This window comes from Poecile atricapillus, chromosome 2 (assembly GCF_030490865.1).
Source record: "Poecile atricapillus isolate bPoeAtr1 chromosome 2, bPoeAtr1.hap1, whole genome shotgun sequence".
Classification (NCBI taxonomy): Eukaryota; Metazoa; Chordata; class Aves; order Passeriformes; family Paridae; genus Poecile; species Poecile atricapillus.
This window is the reverse complement of record NC_081250.1, coordinates 148241771-148260347: the sequence shown is the minus strand read 5'-3', so window position 1 is coordinate 148260347 and position 18577 is coordinate 148241771. Positions and strand designations below refer to the sequence as shown.

The 18577-nt window shown below is 38.4% G+C and overlaps 1 protein-coding gene across 1 annotated transcript in view; it reads left to right on the top strand.

The window, feature by feature from the left end:
* Positions 1-14585, top strand: part of FAM135B (family with sequence similarity 135 member B) — a 122313-nt gene extending 107728 nt beyond the window's left edge. The window contains exons 11-19 of the mRNA XM_058832484.1: positions 512-666; positions 1815-3873; positions 5600-5766; positions 6986-7077; positions 9174-9271; positions 9587-9738; positions 10523-10633; positions 12934-13047; positions 14380-14585. Coding sequence (XP_058688467.1) covers positions 512-666; positions 1815-3873; positions 5600-5766; positions 6986-7077; positions 9174-9271; positions 9587-9738; positions 10523-10633; positions 12934-13047; positions 14380-14585 — 3154 coding nt within the window. The remainder of the gene's footprint in view (positions 1-511; positions 667-1814; positions 3874-5599; positions 5767-6985; positions 7078-9173; positions 9272-9586; positions 9739-10522; positions 10634-12933; positions 13048-14379) is intronic.
* The last annotated feature ends 3992 nt before the right edge of the window (positions 14586-18577 follow it).

Sequence of the window (18577 nt, the reverse complement as noted above, 5' to 3'; positions counted from 1 at the left end):
ATACTTCTCTGTGGGTGCTCTGAGGTCTGATACAAGTGAGACAGAGGACTTGCCATGCATCCCCCGTGGCTTTCTTCCTCCCTACACTGCTCTAAAAAAATTTTTTATTATTGTTTCCTGCATCTGGGTTTTGAAACCCTGACCACAGCCAGAGTGACAGGCCTCATTTCCTGACCAGAGACCAGCTGAGGGATCCAGTCCCAGCCAGCAGCCGAGACCCGTGGGAAGACAGCGATGGGTTACGGCAGATAACAGGAGCCTGTGGCAGTGGGATCTGGAATTATTTCAAAAACACTGAGATTTTTCAGGAAGGGATTGTTCAAGATGTAGATATCTCTAACTAAGAGATGGAAACCTTCTAAGAGTTCTGGGTACACCCCATCATGCAATACTGCTCCCCTTTAAACACATTGACTCCGTCCTCTGCCTGCATATCTGGGCTTGCAGGAGTAATGGAGAAGCAGCACAGTAGCTGCTCAAGTACTCAATTTGTTTTGTACTTTGCTGGCAGGATCCAGAGCCACGCACAGATTTCTACAGAAATTCGTAACTCGGATTATTTCACCAGCATGCCCCCGCTGCCAGCGGAATGCCTGGACATCGATGGGGACTGGAACACGCTCCCAGTTATCTTTGAGGATAGGTACACAGACATGCCTTGCAAAGGTGAGTGAAACACCACAGGGCACAGCTCCATGACACAGCTTGAGCTGAGGGAGGTACTTCCCCAGCTCAGGATAAGTGATCTCAAATCCCCTGGGCATATGAACTCGGAAAAGAGTGTGACTCCCTAAGTAATACAGCTGAATTTTTGTGTTTTCCCTAACAACAGAGTATTTCCTTCACATTTATCATCTTTAAATTAAGTTGTTGGTTTTTTTTAGAAAAAAAAAAATGAGATGGAGGAAAAATGTAGGAAGAAAATCAGATATTTTGTATTTTTACTGCAGTATTAGTTCAAAGAAAAAACACTAGACTGATATCCCTACTATGACATCTAGTGGTAAGAAATGTCAGAACAAAACCCCACAATTTCAGTGTAAATCCCCACACTCCCCTGAAAGGTAGCATTGCCTTCCAAAAAAATATTTTGCTCTTTGAGTGCCCAAATCAAATTTTTAATTAAGAAATTATTTAGTTCCAGAGTTATTTAGTACAACCTCATAGCCCTTATTACCGTTTTTCTTTTCACTCAACCTTTATTACCAAGGAAGCAATATGTGTTAATACTATAGGTGTCCATTGTCAAGTGAATATAGCCTGTGATACAAAATCTTCACTCTTCCACTGTTATTCTACTGCCTAAATTGCAGTAATTGTTATTCTAATGCCTAAATAATGCTCATTAAAGGTATTTAAATTATTAAACTGAGTATTAAACTGATTCAAAGTAAGACCTATACCATGAACAATGTTGAATGACACCAGGAATACAAAGAAGTATCAATTTTTTGTTTAGCTATGCTCTAAAAACTAGCAGCATAGGTACAGTTATACTGAGGAAAGTGTATTTTATTAATATTGTCCTCTTTGACCTAACTATAACTCTTCAGTGAGTGTAATTTTAGTTAAATGCACTCTGGCATGTGCATTTGTAATATGCCTTTAATCATGTATAATTTTTCTAATATAAAATTATACAATAATATTTTAGACTTTAAAATCCCTTTTCAAAGTCTTCCATTTATTTGAGATGGGTGATTTGTTGTGCTCTTCAAAGTAATACTACTATCTTTCTTTCTTTCTTTCTGTCTTTTTTTTTTTCTTTCTGTCTTCCTGTCTTTCTGTCTTTCTTTTTCTCTTTCTTTTTTCAGATCAGAATTTGGAAGTTTTCCCAGATTTTGAGGTTCCTGCAAATACTCAAACAGATGTAAAACTGGAAAATGAAGACTGTGCATCAGATGATGCCACTGCAGTAATGAAAGGAGATTTTGGGAAAGATACCCCACTAATACACACAGACAGGATAAACAGGAATCCCTCATGCCTACACAGCAGTACTGAAGCTGCTGCTAAGGGTTTAAACCAGCACTCCACATCTCAGGTATGTACAATAAACAAAGAAGGCCAAAGGAAACCTGAAAATATTTTTGTTTCAAGAGAGGAAACTATTTCTGACTCAGAGCCAGGCAATACAGAACACATGTCAGAAGACTTTAAAACATCCGAGGAAGTTTTATTAAAAGATAATAGACTTGGGGCGGATGTTATCTGTGGAGACATGGAACCCAGCAATAAGGACTCTCACAAAAGTGAGCCCATGCTAATTGTCAGTGCTCAGTACGAGTGTGGAGCATGTGGAACTGATGGCTTGGAAGACAGGACTGAAATGCACAATCTAGATGAATTTGGTCATCCTGAAACTAATGTCACTTCATCTGAGATTGCACTGAATGAATTGACCAGTCTTGGAAAACCAGAGGATGCAGATAACAAGGCTTATCTCCACGTTTTGAAAGTTTTGCCTTCACACAGCTGTGAGGTGAAATCAGTCACAAAGGATCAACGAATCGAGGAGAGTGAAGAATTTACCCTGATGTCAGGGGCCATAAAAAGATCTTCCTCTATAATATCTGATTCAGGCATTGAAAGTGAACCAAGCTCGGTGGCGTGGTCTGATGCTCGTAGCCGGGCCCTGGAGCTGCCCAGTGACCGGGAGATCCTGCACCACTTGGTCCGGAGGCACGCCATCCACCGAAACTCCCTGGAGGGTGGCCATACGGAAAGCAACACCAGCTTGCCCAGTGGTATCCAAGCATCGCTCACATCCATCAGCTCTTTGCCCTTTGAGGAAGAGGAGAGGGAAGTGGAGCTTACCAAACTGACAAAATCTGTCTCTGCTCCTCAGATCAGTAGCCCAGAAGAGCCCACGGAGGAGGTGGATATATCAAAACACGGTGAAGCCACTTCAGGAGATTCAGATCAAAACTTAAGAAGCTACATGGAGACAGAGGATAAAGATGGGAAAATAATCATAGACTTTTCTGAGTGTCAAATGACCACTGAAAGTGGACAAATACAACACAGAAGACATCCCAAGCCTCTCCTCAAACACAGTAGCAGTAACACTGAGTTACAAGGGGAGGAGGAGAAAGGTTTTCCAGAGACTTGCTGTACTTTGGAAAATACAAGACAACCCACTTGTCCGAAGCAGCTCCAAGATAATGTCTCTGAGTGCCTGTCACTGGAGAGCAATGGTGAGTGCAGCTTAAAAACACCAAGGGCTTGTAATTACTTGGACAAAAATATAGATAAGGTTGATACATGCATTGAGGATCCAAAGGATAAACTTAAGCTGGACAGTTTAAAAACACAACAGGGCTCTTCCAATAGTAGAATTTCAGGAGAGGAAAGTTTTTCACAAAGCATAAAGGTGGTACCAGATTTTTGCTACCCTCTTACAGCTCCTTCAGACACCTCCACTGAATTTGGCTCACTGCGAGGAGAATGTGGCAGCTCTCTTGCTGAGGAGAGCCCAGCAGTGAATGCAGAAATGCAGGGGCTGCAAGAAATTGAGCTCAATGACTGTCCTGCCTCAGCAGACCCTGCGGCAGGGTCCCACCAGGCTGAACGTCCTCAGGAGCCCTGCAGCCAAGAGAATAAACTTGTAGCGAACGGCACCGGGTTTCCTTTGGCCACGACAGAGGGAGTAGCCCTGGAAAGCAGAAAGGCTGCTGATGTGGTTAACCTGTCCATCTCTTGCACAGCCACCTGTCTTCCCTTTTCTTCCGTGCCCAAAGAGACCCCTGCCATGGCGGGCTCCTCGGCAAAGCAGGCTGCGTTCCCCATCACGCGCCAGCCGCTGGGCTCGTTTGGAGTTGTCTGTTCTAATTCAGATGAGATGGATGAAGAGACCAACGAAAGGATGCTGAAGTAAGGATGACTAATTACTTCATTAATGTAGCTGTAATGCCAAGAGACCCTGACACAGTTCAGGACCTTAATGTACTAGGCATACAGGAAGCTTGGATTTAAGACAGTTGCCTGAGGAATTCCAGTATAAACAATCCAAACAGATGAAGGGTTCATATAGAGTAAATAATCTGAATAGACAGGAAGGAAGAAAACATACAGAAACTAAGATTGCCAAAGACATTAGGTCCTTAATTCTCATGACAAGCAGTGGGATTTAGGAATCTAAATAATCATTGAGAGCTGACCCTCCTTCCTGAAATCAGGGTTACCCATACCAGAGTATTGATCCAAGATAGTTCACTGTGGCAGTGCCTCAGACTGTTTTACTCTTCTCCTTTATAATTGCACTCAGTAGCTAAGCTATGAAGTGAGGAATTCAGATTGGCTGATAGGTCTCAACTTCACCTTCTCAAACTGGAAAAATGGGAGAATTGAAACCATGGATAGATGGAGAAGAGGCATTATTTTTGTTTCTTGCTTCATTGCCCAATGTAAAAGTGTCACAGGGGCCCATTTCACAGATTGGCACAGTAGCACTTATATTTTTCCAATATAGTTTGATGCCTCCTCTGTGCTGATGAAAAACAATAGCACTGAAATTTCTCAACCCATTCAGCTGCCCAAAATGTTGGCTGTCTGCATGTACATTCATTTTCAACCCAACACTTCATTTTTATTCGTTTTAAAGTATCCTGGAGTTTTATACACCATGCTTAACTCCTGACAAATCTAAGCACAGAATTTTTTTTCTTTGTGAAACAGAACATTTGAGCATGCATTAATGCACATAAATCCAAGGCTTCCAAATTCATGGCCCAAAAGCTATTTTTTCATTATTGTGTCCCTTACAATTATTTGGGCTGATGTAATTGCTCACCATTGGACTTGAGTATCTTAGAAGTCTTCTAATCTTAATGATTCTATGATTATATCAAGTTGCCTTAAGAAATCCCCAAGCTTTAAATCTCCGAAGCTTGTCTGACCCAGTTTTCTGCTTAATTTTGCACTTACATTGTGATTATTAATTCCTAAACTATCTAGATACGTTTTATTGAGTCAAAAAGCCACTGAAGAATTTGGCATCTTCAGCCAGCAGAATGCTTCAGGGTGAATTTGAGTGTCAAATTTTAGAGCTTTAGTAGGAAAGGTGTTATGCTAATTCTGTCAGCTTTGAGATGTTCTTCTAAATGCTGCTAAATGTTTACAAAAGAATCCAAAATCAAATAAACCCCAAAGTATCTACCACATGAAGTGCATCCCTTAACTCTAGCTTGAGGAAGAGGGAGAACTATAAGTGCATCTGATGGTAGCAAAATTATATATTTTGCATTTCAGTACCTATAAAGCCATTGATATTGTTAAAAGATAAAAGTACTAATTCTGTACCTCAGTCACATTTTATGAGCTACCAGAAAATTATTTTTTGCTACTCTTTCATTCCTCTGGCATAAGTGAGTTGCTAATGCACTTTAGTTCTTCCCTGTATGGTGACAAATTACAGAGAAACAGAGTTTATTCCCTTCATTCTGACTTCTGTCAGTCCTAATAGATAAGGCAGTGCATACAGGTCTCTACTTGAAAGTTGAAAATATAATTTCTTGCAAAGACAAGCCTCCTCATTTCTAGTTTGAAGGTTTGTTCCTGACCACCCAGTTCTATTGTGATTAATTAATGTATTCTCCAGTTTTTATCAGGCCAAAGAAAAATTTAAAAAAGAAATGAAGATTGAAGGATTTCTGTACAGTGACTTATCTGTACTAGCTTCTGATATCCCATATTTTCCACCAGAGGAAGAGGAAGAAAATTTGGAAGATGGAATTCACCTGGTTGTCTGTGTCCATGGATTGGATGGTAAGGCCAGGAAGAATTGCTGTTTGTAAGTCATTTTAGTGTAAATTACAAAAAAAGGACAGATGTTCAGCAAGTATAATAGAATGGTCTAAGTATTTGTTTTAGATAAGTATTTATTCTTTATTATGCTATCCAGTCCATTGTAATAAAGAATCTACAGGAATATTAAGTATGGTTGCTAATATATGGAGTCCTGCTATCTGTTTTTGGTTTTTGGTTTTTTGGTTTTGTTTTTTGTTTTTAAACAGCAATCTACACCAAAGCACATCAGTCCTCCCATGTACAGGAAGAGTGCACTGCAGTAACTCCTTGTCTTTCCACAGATGCTTGGTTGTTTTGCAATATGTCCTCAGGAGGGAAATGTTGTGTAAACCCCCAAAACACTGTTATAGATTAGATATGGCTGACTTTATCAAGTGAGAGAATAAAAATCATTCTTCACTGCAGAGGAAGCAGGTCTTGGGATTTTTTAAGTATATGCTTTCTAGGCAGGAAACAGTTATGTTGAATGTGAACTTTCTCTTGAAAAATTACTGATATCAATAAGAAAGGTGAGATGTTAACACTGAAACTACAGAGAAGAAGTGGTAGAGGCTCTGGAATCTCAAAAAAACCAAACCAAAAAAAAACCAGACACTTGTTTGAGCCAGGACTGTTTGCTGTTGAATATCTCAGTATCAGGAATGCCTTTCTCCTGAGGTAGTGGTACCTTCTTCACCAACAAAATATTTCAGAAAGCTTTGGAATTTCCTAGTACAGAATGAAGTATCTCTCAAAATATTAGGAGTATTTCATTGATAGTATTTCAGCACCACCTCTAATTGTGAATACATGAGATGGGCCACTCTGCATCTGAAGGTACAGCCCTAGAGCCCAGCACAGGTATCGAGGTGTCCCAGGGGTCTCACCTTAGCTTTTTATCTTTTTGTCTTACCTCTGCTGTTCAGCAAAGAGAGGACAGATTTATTCTGGACCAGATCTTTGCCCTTCCTTACCCATCATTTATACAGTCTCCCAGAGCAGCAGGTCCCAGCCCAGCTGGGGCAGGCTGTGGGAATTCCTGTTCTCTCACTGTTTCAATGCCTGATCCTGAGGTGTGATAATGTTCTTAGCAGCATTTTGCAAGAGCTCCGTGGTATCAAGGTTGTTGTGTTGAATTGACTCTCTATTGGTTATTTTTCTGTTGCATTGCATCTTATGAAGTACCATTTTTTCCTAGGTAACAGTGCAGATCTGCGGCTGGTAAAGACTTTTATAGAACTGGGACTTCCTGGTGGAAAACTGGACTTCCTAATGTCTGAAAGAAATCAGGTAGTACAGAGCTAATTTCCATCTTCCTTTCAATTGCTGAAATAGTGCCTTCAGCAAAAGCCTTTTCACCAGCTGAGTGAAACAAAAGCACTGGGGAATTCAGGGAGTTGTATATATTATTTAGTACAAAGCCTGCTTCTATTCCTGTCTATTTTGATAGGGCGTTCAAACCTATTGGAAAATATTCCTGGCATTAAAGTCAAAGGCAATGACGTTAGCAGTAATAGGACTAGACCTTAGAGAAAGAAAATGGATTTATCCTGCCAGTTTGCAAACTTGGCAGCCTGTTGCCTCTGCAAAACAGCACCAACAGAACACAGCAAGTTTAGTGATGCTAAATTCTCTGGAGGATGTGGAATATCCAGCAGGTGTTGTCAGGTCCCTTTGCTGCATCAGCCATTGTTTCTCCTGTTGCAGTGTTTGTGGGATTTATTTCCTTGAATGATAAAGAAATGTCTTCCAGAAAAAATTGATTGCTGGTCTAGGCAGAGAAACAGAAATTAATCCTGTGCTCCTCTTGGCAGTGGAGCCATGTTTATGACCAGAGGCCTAACTTTATGCACAAGATAAGGATTTCCATTGTGCAGTCAGAAACATTATTCTGATTTATGACTACATGAGAAACCTGAGTTAAAACTTTCTAACCTTCTTTGTTCAAAAGCTCTGTCAGCAGCAGATCTGGACAGTGAATGTAAGCAAGGTGAAAATAGTCAGGAGACCACTTCATACTTCTATCAAGGCCTCTTCCAAGAGAAGAGAATATTTTCAGAGAATGAAACATCTTACACCATCTGTATTTAACATTATCCAGAGTCGATAATGGAAGCTATTTAGAGATATTATTGTCTGGAAAGGTGGGGAAGTTCTCACAGCACTGGAAGTGGAAACTGGGTGGCTTGATGGCTGTTTTATTGTTGTAAAGCATCTCATCGCTACTTTTCCTTTCTCTGAGAACCACACTGAAAATGACCCAAGAAATCAGTCATTTATCTGGTTTGCCTTATAGAGGAAAATTCAAATCACTTTTTTAGGCATTCATTTGTGATGCATTTGACAAGCTCAATCAGGCTGAAATGATAGTAAAGGATGGAGATATAATCAGGTGAAATATGACGCTTGACATGTTTTGTTTATGATTAACATTCAGGCTGATATTCTTGCACTTTTAAACAACCTGAAAGGTTTGGGATAACGAGCCAAGGAGGAAATCACTAATTATCAATGCAGACAAAACAAAAAGGCAGAAGGTTACTGGACGTTTTTAGTTTATGAGAACATTTATTTTAAGTCTGTGTTGCAAAGTGAATATCGTCATGTTTTCCTGTGCAAGAGCTGCAATTAGCAAGATGAGTTGTGTCACAAAAGCATTAATTACTGATATGTTTCAAAAGCATTAATTACTCATATCTTTGCTCTGAATAGCTGTTCCAACATTTGATGATTGTTTTGTGGCATCTCATTAGTTACGAGTTTGATTTAGATTCCTGCTGGATTGCCAAATTACAAAGTTCTGAATAAGATCTGCCTGTAATTGTATAGACTGGTAATATATTGCTTGTTTTATTGTCTCACAACTGGCAGTACTGTTGCAAACAACAAATTATTCGTCTGTCTCAAGCACTCATTCTCTTACTGATGACTGTTGAATAACAAACACACAGAGTTTGATTAAGATGGCCAAATAATTTTGTGATGACATCCTTAGCATCAGCATAACCCTCATGTCAATGTATAATCCTGTAAAGTACTTTATTGCAGTAATCTGTTGAATCCTAAATGGCAAAAGCTTTTCTTCCATGTGCAGAGCCTGGTATCTAGAGCAGCTGAGCATTAGCAGTTCTCACCAGTGTCAAGTCAGGCTGCTTTAGCATCATGCTTATGATTCTGGAATCACTCAGCAACTTCTCTCAAAGGAGAACTTCAATTTAAAAGAGGACCTGGGGATTGAGAAAAATCTCCCTTCTTCCCCCTTGAGCATCTATAAAGAAAATTTACACTGGTTGTTACATTTCTGCATGCATTTGACCTTGAGAAGAATATCAGTCTGCAATAAGTGTAATATATTTTAATTCATGAATAATGTAATTTTTCAACAGACTGATACTTTTGCTGATTTTGATACAATGACAGACCGATTACTGGATGAAATTATTCAGCATATCCAGTTGTACAACCTCTCCATATCCCGAATAAGGTAAGCTTTAAGATAGCAAATAGTGTGTAACTGTTTGAGTTACATGAGCAACATCCAGTGAAATCCTAAAGTGCTTTGTGTCAAAAGCCATTGAATCAGTGAGATTAATTTTTACATTCTTATAAATGAGAATGAAAGAGAAAGATTCTTATGGAAGAGAATCTTGTCAGCTGAAAAAACATTAAATGATAACTAAAGGATCTTACTGAAAGTCCTGACGGAGTCCTCCCTCCAGATCCATTTGTGCCATCCTTACATTTATTTAAAAAAACACAGGTGGGTTTTGTATTAATGTAATTTTTTCTTTCCCAACAGTTTTATTGGACATTCCCTTGGTAATGTCATCATTCGATCTGTACTAACTCGGCCCAGGTTTCGCTATTACCTCAACAAGTTACACACCTTCCTGTCCCTCTCTGGGCCTCACCTGGGAACCCTCTACAACAACAGCACTTTGGTTAGCACAGGTAAGAGTTGATGGGAAAGCTTTGACTGGTCCGTGGCAGAGTGCATGAGAGGGCAACAAGTGGAGGTAGGAATTTATTGTGGCATCACTTGTACCTTGAAGTTCTGGGAAATATTTGCTAAAGACTTTGAACCCAAACAGAAAAAATTACAATTTCAGTATCTACAAGGCCCATCATATTGTTCCCTGGAAAGTTCAGGGCTGTGCAGCAGTGGGAGATGAATTTGTTTCCACTTAGTCTCCCACTTCTTCTCTTCTGCAAATAAAGAGAGGCATCTTCACAGCTGAAAAAGAGACATTATTATGGAAATGGAATGTCCCACATTTCAGTCTTCCTGACTGTTTTCCTATTACCGTGAGACAACCACAGAATCATAGAATAGTTTGGATTGGAAGGGACATTAAAAATCACTTAGTTCCACCCCTGCCATGAACAGAGAACTTTTTAATCAAATCAGTTTGCTCCAAGCCTTTTCCCACCTGACTTGGATTATTTCCAGGGATGAGACATCTATCACCTCTCTGGGAAACTTCTTCCAGTGTCTCACCACTCTCATTGTAAAGAATTCCTTCTTTATGTGTAGTCTAAATGTATCCTCTTTTAGTTTATAACTGTTGCCTCAATCCCATGAGACCCTTATACTTTTCTCCCTGTTGATTAGGCACAAAAGAACAAACTAGGCTTCTACTAAATTACAGTGCTATCCTTACTGTAGGCACACGTCTTTAATTCTCCTGCTTCACAATTTACAAAGGGTAAAAATATGCACCAACTTTCACTCCAGGTCTGTGGCTAATGCAGAAGTTGAAAAAGTCAGGGTCACTTTTGCAACTGACCTTCAGGGACAACGCGGACCTGCGCAAGTGTTTCCTCTATCAGCTCAGCCAAAAAACGGGTGAGTAGGGCTTCATGTCCTTTGTAAATACCAAGGGCTATTCCTCTGGCTTGTGCTGGTTTGGGCTATTCTCCAGGGAGTAAATGAAATCTGCATTTTGTCAATGAACTTTCTATGCTTTTTAGAAGGGCTGCCCTGCCTAAAAACTAATATCAATTTAATATGTGCATTTTTCCTGTGAAAGTTATCAGATAATGTCTTTGCCAAAGTGTTAGCATTAAATAAGACCTTTGTGATGCAGTAAACATGCACCTAAGTTTATATTCTGCAGGCAAGAAACATCATTCTTGACAGGCCATCATTGCTTAATTTATGCTATGAGGAGAAAACCATTTTTCCTTTTTTATTATTTTTTTGTAAGTTTAACATCTCTTGTCTATAGGAAATATGACTCTGTGTGATGAAGAGCAAATTTTATTCATGTCTGTTCTGACAATTCTGTACTACAGAGAGAGATGTATGGCCTCACACTAGAAAAATTATGTCTGAATAGAGAATCGCTTTTCCTGTTCTTTAGTCTGTCATGAATAAATTAAATAAATCAGGCTTTTCTTAAGAAAAGTAAGCAAGCATGATCCTTCTGTTGAAGTACTTGTTTTATTTTAAGAGTTACTTTTAATATTGTGTGTGAGCAAACTGGTGCTGGTATGTAGTGACAAGGTCACTACTTGATATTTAATTCTTCTCATACTTTTGTATGCTGCTAATAGGAAACAAAGACTATGTTAATATGAATAGAACATCTAAATCTTACAGATAAGACTACATAACTCAATCAATGAAAGGAAGTTGACGTAAATTGGTGTTATTGGAATTTTCCCTTTGATTCCCTAGTTCTTATTTCCACAGAATACAGTTGATGACTACTTTACTACCGTCGAGTTAAAATGAAATTGGGTCTACACAAAAATCTCATATTTTAACTTCCCAAGCAGTGAATTCTCAAGCATGTGTAGTGAGTCAAAGTGATTTGCTTCTTGTTAGCTTGGTAGACTGGAGATATAAGAAGCTATACATACAGGTGTTGTCCCTGAAAATGGAGAAAGTAGAAATTTAAATGTGGAGAGAGTTGTCTGTAAAGTCAGAATCATCTGGGTAGATGCTTAGGCAAAATATCCAAAGATGGAGATATGTCCATATGTGAAGGTATGAGCTGGCACACTGATTCAATACAGAGATGTCCCTACTCTGGCACCCTTCTCCCAAAAGAGGTGGGGAGAACCTACAGAAGGAGAAATGCCAAAAGCAGTGTGGTGCCTAACACCCACTGGGGCTACTCCTACCTTTGACTTCAGATCAAAGTTGCAAACTCAGTTGGTTTGACTGCAAAAGAGGAAATGAATAACACCTTGAGTCAGGTTTTGGAAAGGCAGCCAGCAGGACTTTTCACTGTGGTGCTGATGGTCAGATTTTCCATGAAAGTCTAGAAATCATAGTTGTGGAATCATAGAGGCATGGATGTTCCTTCAAGTTCATCTGGTTCTGATCCCCCTGCAACAGGCAGGGACCTTCCACTAGACCAGGTAGCTAAAACCCCATCCAGCCTGGCTCTGGTTCTGGACCACTTTCCCATAAGAGGGAGGGAAAGATGAAGGATGAACTTACAGCTCTTCTGTGTTCAGGATATTCTCTGCACATGTAGGTTACAGCATCAGTGTCCATTTTATCACTTTTCTGTTAAATATGGGTAAAAGGGCACTCAAGAGAACACAGACAGGTCAAACAGCAGGAGCTCATCAGTGGCCCCATTAACTCCAAGGAAGAGGGAGGATTTGGGTTTTTAGCTGATATACCAGAAGTGTGGATTTGTCAAATGACTGCTCCATGCAGGAACTGGATGGACCTTAACACTGACTCTACACCAGTGTAACAGTATTATATTATAGCAATTCCTTCTCCTTATCTCTACTTCATTTTTAATAATTTTTTGTGTTATTTTTGAACTTGATCCTGTTAAAAGGTATAAATATTTGCAACAATAAGGTTGTAATAAAAGTTTTGTTTTTATTTTCAAGAATAAGGTTTTAATAAAAGTATTTTTTTTTTACAGACAGTTCTTACTTTTCCCTGTTGACATAAAATTAACCTGTGTGAGTGTTAATAAGTTCACAGAAGCAACAGAAATGTGTTTAAGCTGTTATGAGTCTTTCTATGATTGTGTTGCATATTTTAATAATTATCATCTATTTTGCACTGTAGATTTTCAAAAGCCTTTGAAAATGAAATAGTCATGCTGACACTGTATTAATTTTTGTCATTGTGCTTAATTCTGATTATTATACTTCATATGTTTGCCACAGGTCTTCAGTATTTTAAAAACGTTGTGTTAGTGGCCTCACCCCAAGACAGATACGTACCTTTTCATTCAGCAAGAATAGAAATGTGCAAAAATGCACTTAAGGACAGACACACAGGTATGTTTAAGATCTTTTATATATTCCCAAGGCTGTGGAAGAATTGCATTTCTGTGCAACTGAGGTCATTACATTAGAAGGGTTTTTCATCAACATGATGAAAACTCAAATGTTTATTTGATAAGGAAGAAAGTGTTTGCTTCCCACAGGAAATTACTGAAATCAATAAAAGAAGCTTTTTGAGAAGCTCTTTGCCTGATGAAAACAAATTTCAATCAGGTCATAATCAAAGCTTTTTTACTGCTTCCTCCCCTTCCCTCTAATTTTATTTTTTTTTAAGTGATAATAGAACTAGCTCTTGACAATGTTTTTCTGTAGTCTAATGATTTACTTGTATTGTCTCTCCTTTTTTACACATAATGGAATCTTTCTCAACACATCCAAAGTAAGGGGGTTTTCCCTTTGTTTCCAATAGTGTTTGAATGATTGTAGTATAATTTAATGGACAGATCTAAAATCATTTTGTCTTGTAATAAAAATTTGTAAAACACATCAGGGCTCACATCACCAGAGGCCCTCCTATGAGCTCAGGCTGTGTGTATTTCTTTTGTTATTAGCAGTTTTCTTCATTTATAACATTTTTTTATGGCTTCAGTTTGATACCACATCCAGGAATAATGTTCAGTGCAATTTCATCCCCATTTCACACATGTGATTACCTAGAAATGGAGATAATTTGGAAGCAGAAAGAGTCACACAGACCCAATAATCAGCATGGTTCCCTTCACACCTCTTCCTTAAATAACATCTCTTTCTATCCCACTCAGACATGAATTAAAAGGAAATTCTTCAATTCACCTACAGTCATTGTTCCTCAGGGACATGTTTGACCTAGCAGGAGCCAGATCAGTACATTTATCAATACATCAGATAATTTATCTGTAAATATTTCCTGAGCCATTGTTTCTGCCCCTATAAACACCTCAACAATCTCTACATGATGCCTTTCCTGCATTAGAATCCTCAGAGAAGCACAAATGGACTTGTGTCCTGCCAGGTCCTCTCACATTTGAATTCATAGGCAGTGTGAGTCCAACCCCACTCCCCAAAAAGAAAAACTAGCATTTTCTTCACTGACAGAGGAAGGGCTGAGGATGTCTCAGGCCTCATGCTAAGCAGCTTCAGCAGATCCCTCCTTGTGCCCAGTGCCTCTATTAGATGAACATCACTCTGGCACCAGGCAAATCTTTGAACTGGACTGCTGTCTCTTACATTTATTTTGGCCTTGCTTCCATTTTCCCTCTCACCATGACTGTAATTCATTTATACTGGAAGAAAAGAGAGGATCTGGGAGCTTTGGTGTGTAGGTGTGTTATCTCAACTCTTTTTCAGGTCCTGTTTACGCAGAAATGATCAACAACCTGCTCCAGCCTTTGATTGGGGCCAAGGACTGCACTTTGATCAGACACAACGTGTTCCATTCTCTGCCTAACACCGCCAACACGTTGATAGGCCGGGCTGCCCACATTGCCGTGCTGGACTCTGAACTTTTCCTGGAGAAGTTTTTCCTCGTGGCAGGACTCAACTACTTCAAATAGTGCCTGAAGTGTGGGGTAACAGAGGCCAACCTTTCCATTGAGTGGAGGAGACTCCCTTAGCCAAAGGAGTGCAGTGTTAGAAATGAGATCAGGTGGGACTTTCAAACTTTCCATTTCCATTTCTCTTTCAGAGAACAAAGTGCTATGGCTTTAAGGCATTCAAGCTTCCAAGTATTGGTGCTTTTGGAAGAAATAAATATTCCTCTTCAGTTTCTATGTTTATTGTCCACGTAAAGACATGAGCCACTTGTGAAGTACAGAATCAGAATAAGGAGGTTAATTCTCTAAATGTGATTGGACCAATATAATTCCCATTTCTCCTGAATATTAAACCAGGAACTTGTCTGTCTTTGATTTACTGCTTATTTATGTATTAATGAACCTCTACATTTGTAGCTCTTCTGGGGTAGTTAACACACAAGGAAACAAGTGTATGTGAACTCAGGTTAAAACCTTCTTTGTGATGAACTGAGAAGTCTGAAAACCATATGTGAAAGATTCAGTATTTCTGTTTATTGGAAGAAAATATTTGGATGGTTCCATACTGGTAATAATTTGTAACATACAAATTGTACATTCAAATAATGGAAAGGAGTAAAATATTTTACACAGAATGAACAAATATTGATATTTGTCTTTAAAAAGAAACCCCAGCTTTAGTTTGGGAAGAATTTCATTCAAGTTAGAAGCTGCCAAACAAAGAGGACTACATTGGATTACTTGTAAAATATCAGTGGCATCTGTTAATATTTCTTCTGTTTACATTTATAGAGGATCATAACTGACTGTCTTTGTTATAACCTTAAAGGAACAATTTTTACGTTTACATTTGTATCTAAGTCCATTTGTCCCAATTTTTTTTTTTTTTTAATTATTACACTGATACAGAATTCAAAATCTAGCCAGTTATACCCTTGAAAACCCCAGACATTTGATAAAAAACCAAAAAAAACAGGATGGAGATATAGAATGGTAAGGATTGTGGAAAGTTTAAAAAAATATAAAGATGTCTTAAGATCCTCTGCAATACTCTCTAAATGCTAAATGTCTGAAGTGACAAATTTCAATAACTTTATGCACATTTTCGTAACATTTTGAAAACTTTTCAATGTCACAGGAGTTTTTTTAAAAAAAGTGAATAATTCTTCACAATTATTTTTGTTTGGAAGTCAGGCAATTTTTAATGCTAATACAATTTGTTTAAAAATACAAATGAAAAGTCTCTATATCTTCTAGCAGTGACTGTAAAAAAATCACAAAGTTGGGTTTAGGTGTAAAGACTCCTACCAGTAAAATAAGATCAAGATGTTGCAGATTTGTGAAATAGAATACAAAATTAAAACAAAAAAAAAAAACCATCACAGCCAAAGGGAAATATTTGTACTTGCAAAAAGTAAAACTAATTTTTTCTCAAAAGAAAAAAAAGTGAAAAACTTATACAAAATGAGTTCAAGAAAAGAGATTTTGCAGACTGGCAAATGCTGGTAAAGGAAAAAGGCTGGCTTGATAACTAATGCATGTTTTCAAAATAGGAAAGGGAAAGAAGGTATATACCGAAGGGTGAGATTAAACCACCTGAAAAGGAGTATTACACATAAAAATCTTGTGCCATCATAGAGGCAGAAATCATATGGGAACAATTCCATGGTGTGATTCGATGTTGACAATTTTCTTAAACAATACCTCAGTACTTGAATTAAATAGGTAGATACTATTGTGTTTCTCTCTCTCTTTTTTTCTTCTTTCCTTACAGATTAACTGTTAAATGTTAACAGTCAGTTTTACCCAGTTAACAAATGAATTCTATCAAAAAACCTATGGTTTCCACCTCTGGCTTGTGAATTCTTTCTCACTTTTTGGCCTCAGCAGTCTAGTTCCACCTGCACTGACATATCCCAACTTACTCCTTCCTCAATAAATTGTTTAGAGAATTTTAAATAAAATGGGACATGGAGGTCCCAGGACTAGAACTTCTACAAGGAAAACCAGGAAAGAAATCAATCTCTAACTATAAACAACAACAAAAGTGTGCTATATGAGGGTCTGGTCCACTTGTAGAAAATGCTCAGTAATCTGCAAACTGAAATTCTGAAAACCATTTAGAAAGAAGTGACTTCACACCTATGTACATGCCTGCTCTGTGTGTGTACAAAGAAGTTTGCTCCTTTCCAGGTTTCACACACCAACTTTCAGAGTCCTGAGTCTGACAACAAACCAGTGTAGCTGTTCTTACACTCAGATGGGAGGTCCTTGCCTTGCCTTGTGCATTGGACAGCATTCCCAGCCCTCTGTTTGCATGACCCCGAGAGAATGGACATAGGAAAATGTCTCTGCATTGCTGCAGGAGCTGTGTGCTTTTCCATGTGTTCATTTTGATATTCTGTACTCCTACCAGTGCTCTGACTGATGGGTTAATATACCTAAAGGTGTCAGTGTTCCTATCCATATAGAATTCTTTGATGGCTCAGTCTGATTTCACACTTGGAGTTGGATTGTTTATAGACTTGGATCAGGTCCACCTAACTTACATCTTGTGGGGAATGGAAGAAAGCTCCTGTGGAACCTCAGAAAAATCTGGGAAGCTTCATTCCTGTTAAATGCTAAGACAGATTTTATCTTCCTTTTGCTGGCAGAACATTGTGGGATATATTGGCAGTAGTGTTCTAGTTGAGCTTCCATTTTAAGTTTCTCAGAATAGCCTCCCTCACTTCTTCTTTTATTCTTTTTAATGGGATGTTGCCCCTCAATACTAAAAATGTACTCAATTGTGTAGATTATACTGCAAAGAAATCTACATTTTCATTATAATAAAAATAATATCTAAGTTTTTTGACTTCCTCAAAGAATAGTAATCAGCATGGACTTATTTTCAGATTTGTATTTACATGGAAAGAAATATACAGCAAGAATTATCTTCATAAAAGTTAGCAAAGTCAGTGCACAGTTAGCATCTTTGTTTCTGTCACAACCTTTGGAATTTCAATATATTGTCTTTTCACATTAATCTTTTTAAAATTCATTGAAGTACATTTGCAGTATTTCTGCAAGGATTTTCCCTGCAATCTGCACACCTCACCTTTGGCTTCCTCTTTCTGTAGGGGCAGGGCTTAAACTCTTCAGTGAAGCTCTCACATTCATAGAGGATAAAAGAGTTTTTCAAGACTTTGTACAGAGGAGGGAAAAACCTGGGGTTTTTTTTGTAGCTTGTCAATATTAGTATCAGCTGTATGTGAAGTGAAGCTCCCTTCAGTTCTGAGGGATTCTGTAGTTAAGTAAAAAACAGAGCCAGCATTCCAACTTTGTTTTTTAGCATCTGAAAAGCTTAGAACTAACAAGGAGGATCCCCACCAGGCAAAGTGCAATTGGCTGTTGAGGTTTTCCAGTGTCAGAGGTGAAGTTCTTGCCCAAATGAGCAAGTTCTCTGGAAGGAAAGGCGATGGCCCATGTGCAGAAAAAGAGGAGCAGAGCCAGATCTCAAGGCTTTGAAAGACAGAGAGATGGAAGAAAGACAAGAAGTTCCTGAAGCAAACTTCTAACATTTAAGAGGGCTGACATTAACTGTTTTTAAAGATTTGAAGAACTTGAAAACAGTGCAGTTATAACAATTCAGTGGATATCTATAATTCTATTATCATGTCTTTATTAATAGCTGGATTTATTTTTCTCCAATATTCTGGGTGTTCTAGAGCCCATTGCTCCACACTTTAAAAAGAATTTAGTATCTTCTGAAATTGATTTTTTATTTTTAAAGTATAGATGGAGTAAAATTACAATATTGACCAAGTGTGTGTAGATGAGGGACAGAAGAATGAGTTCTTCATGCATCTGGGCTGAGGATTTTCAAGGAGCTGGTTATAAATCTCCTAGAAAATGAGAATCTAGTCTCCTGGATCCTCTGGAATTTTTTTCTTCTTGGAGAATTCTACAATTTGTCCTATTTAATTTCATCACCTGATTTGTACTTAAATATTTGTTGCAAAATGAATTTGTTC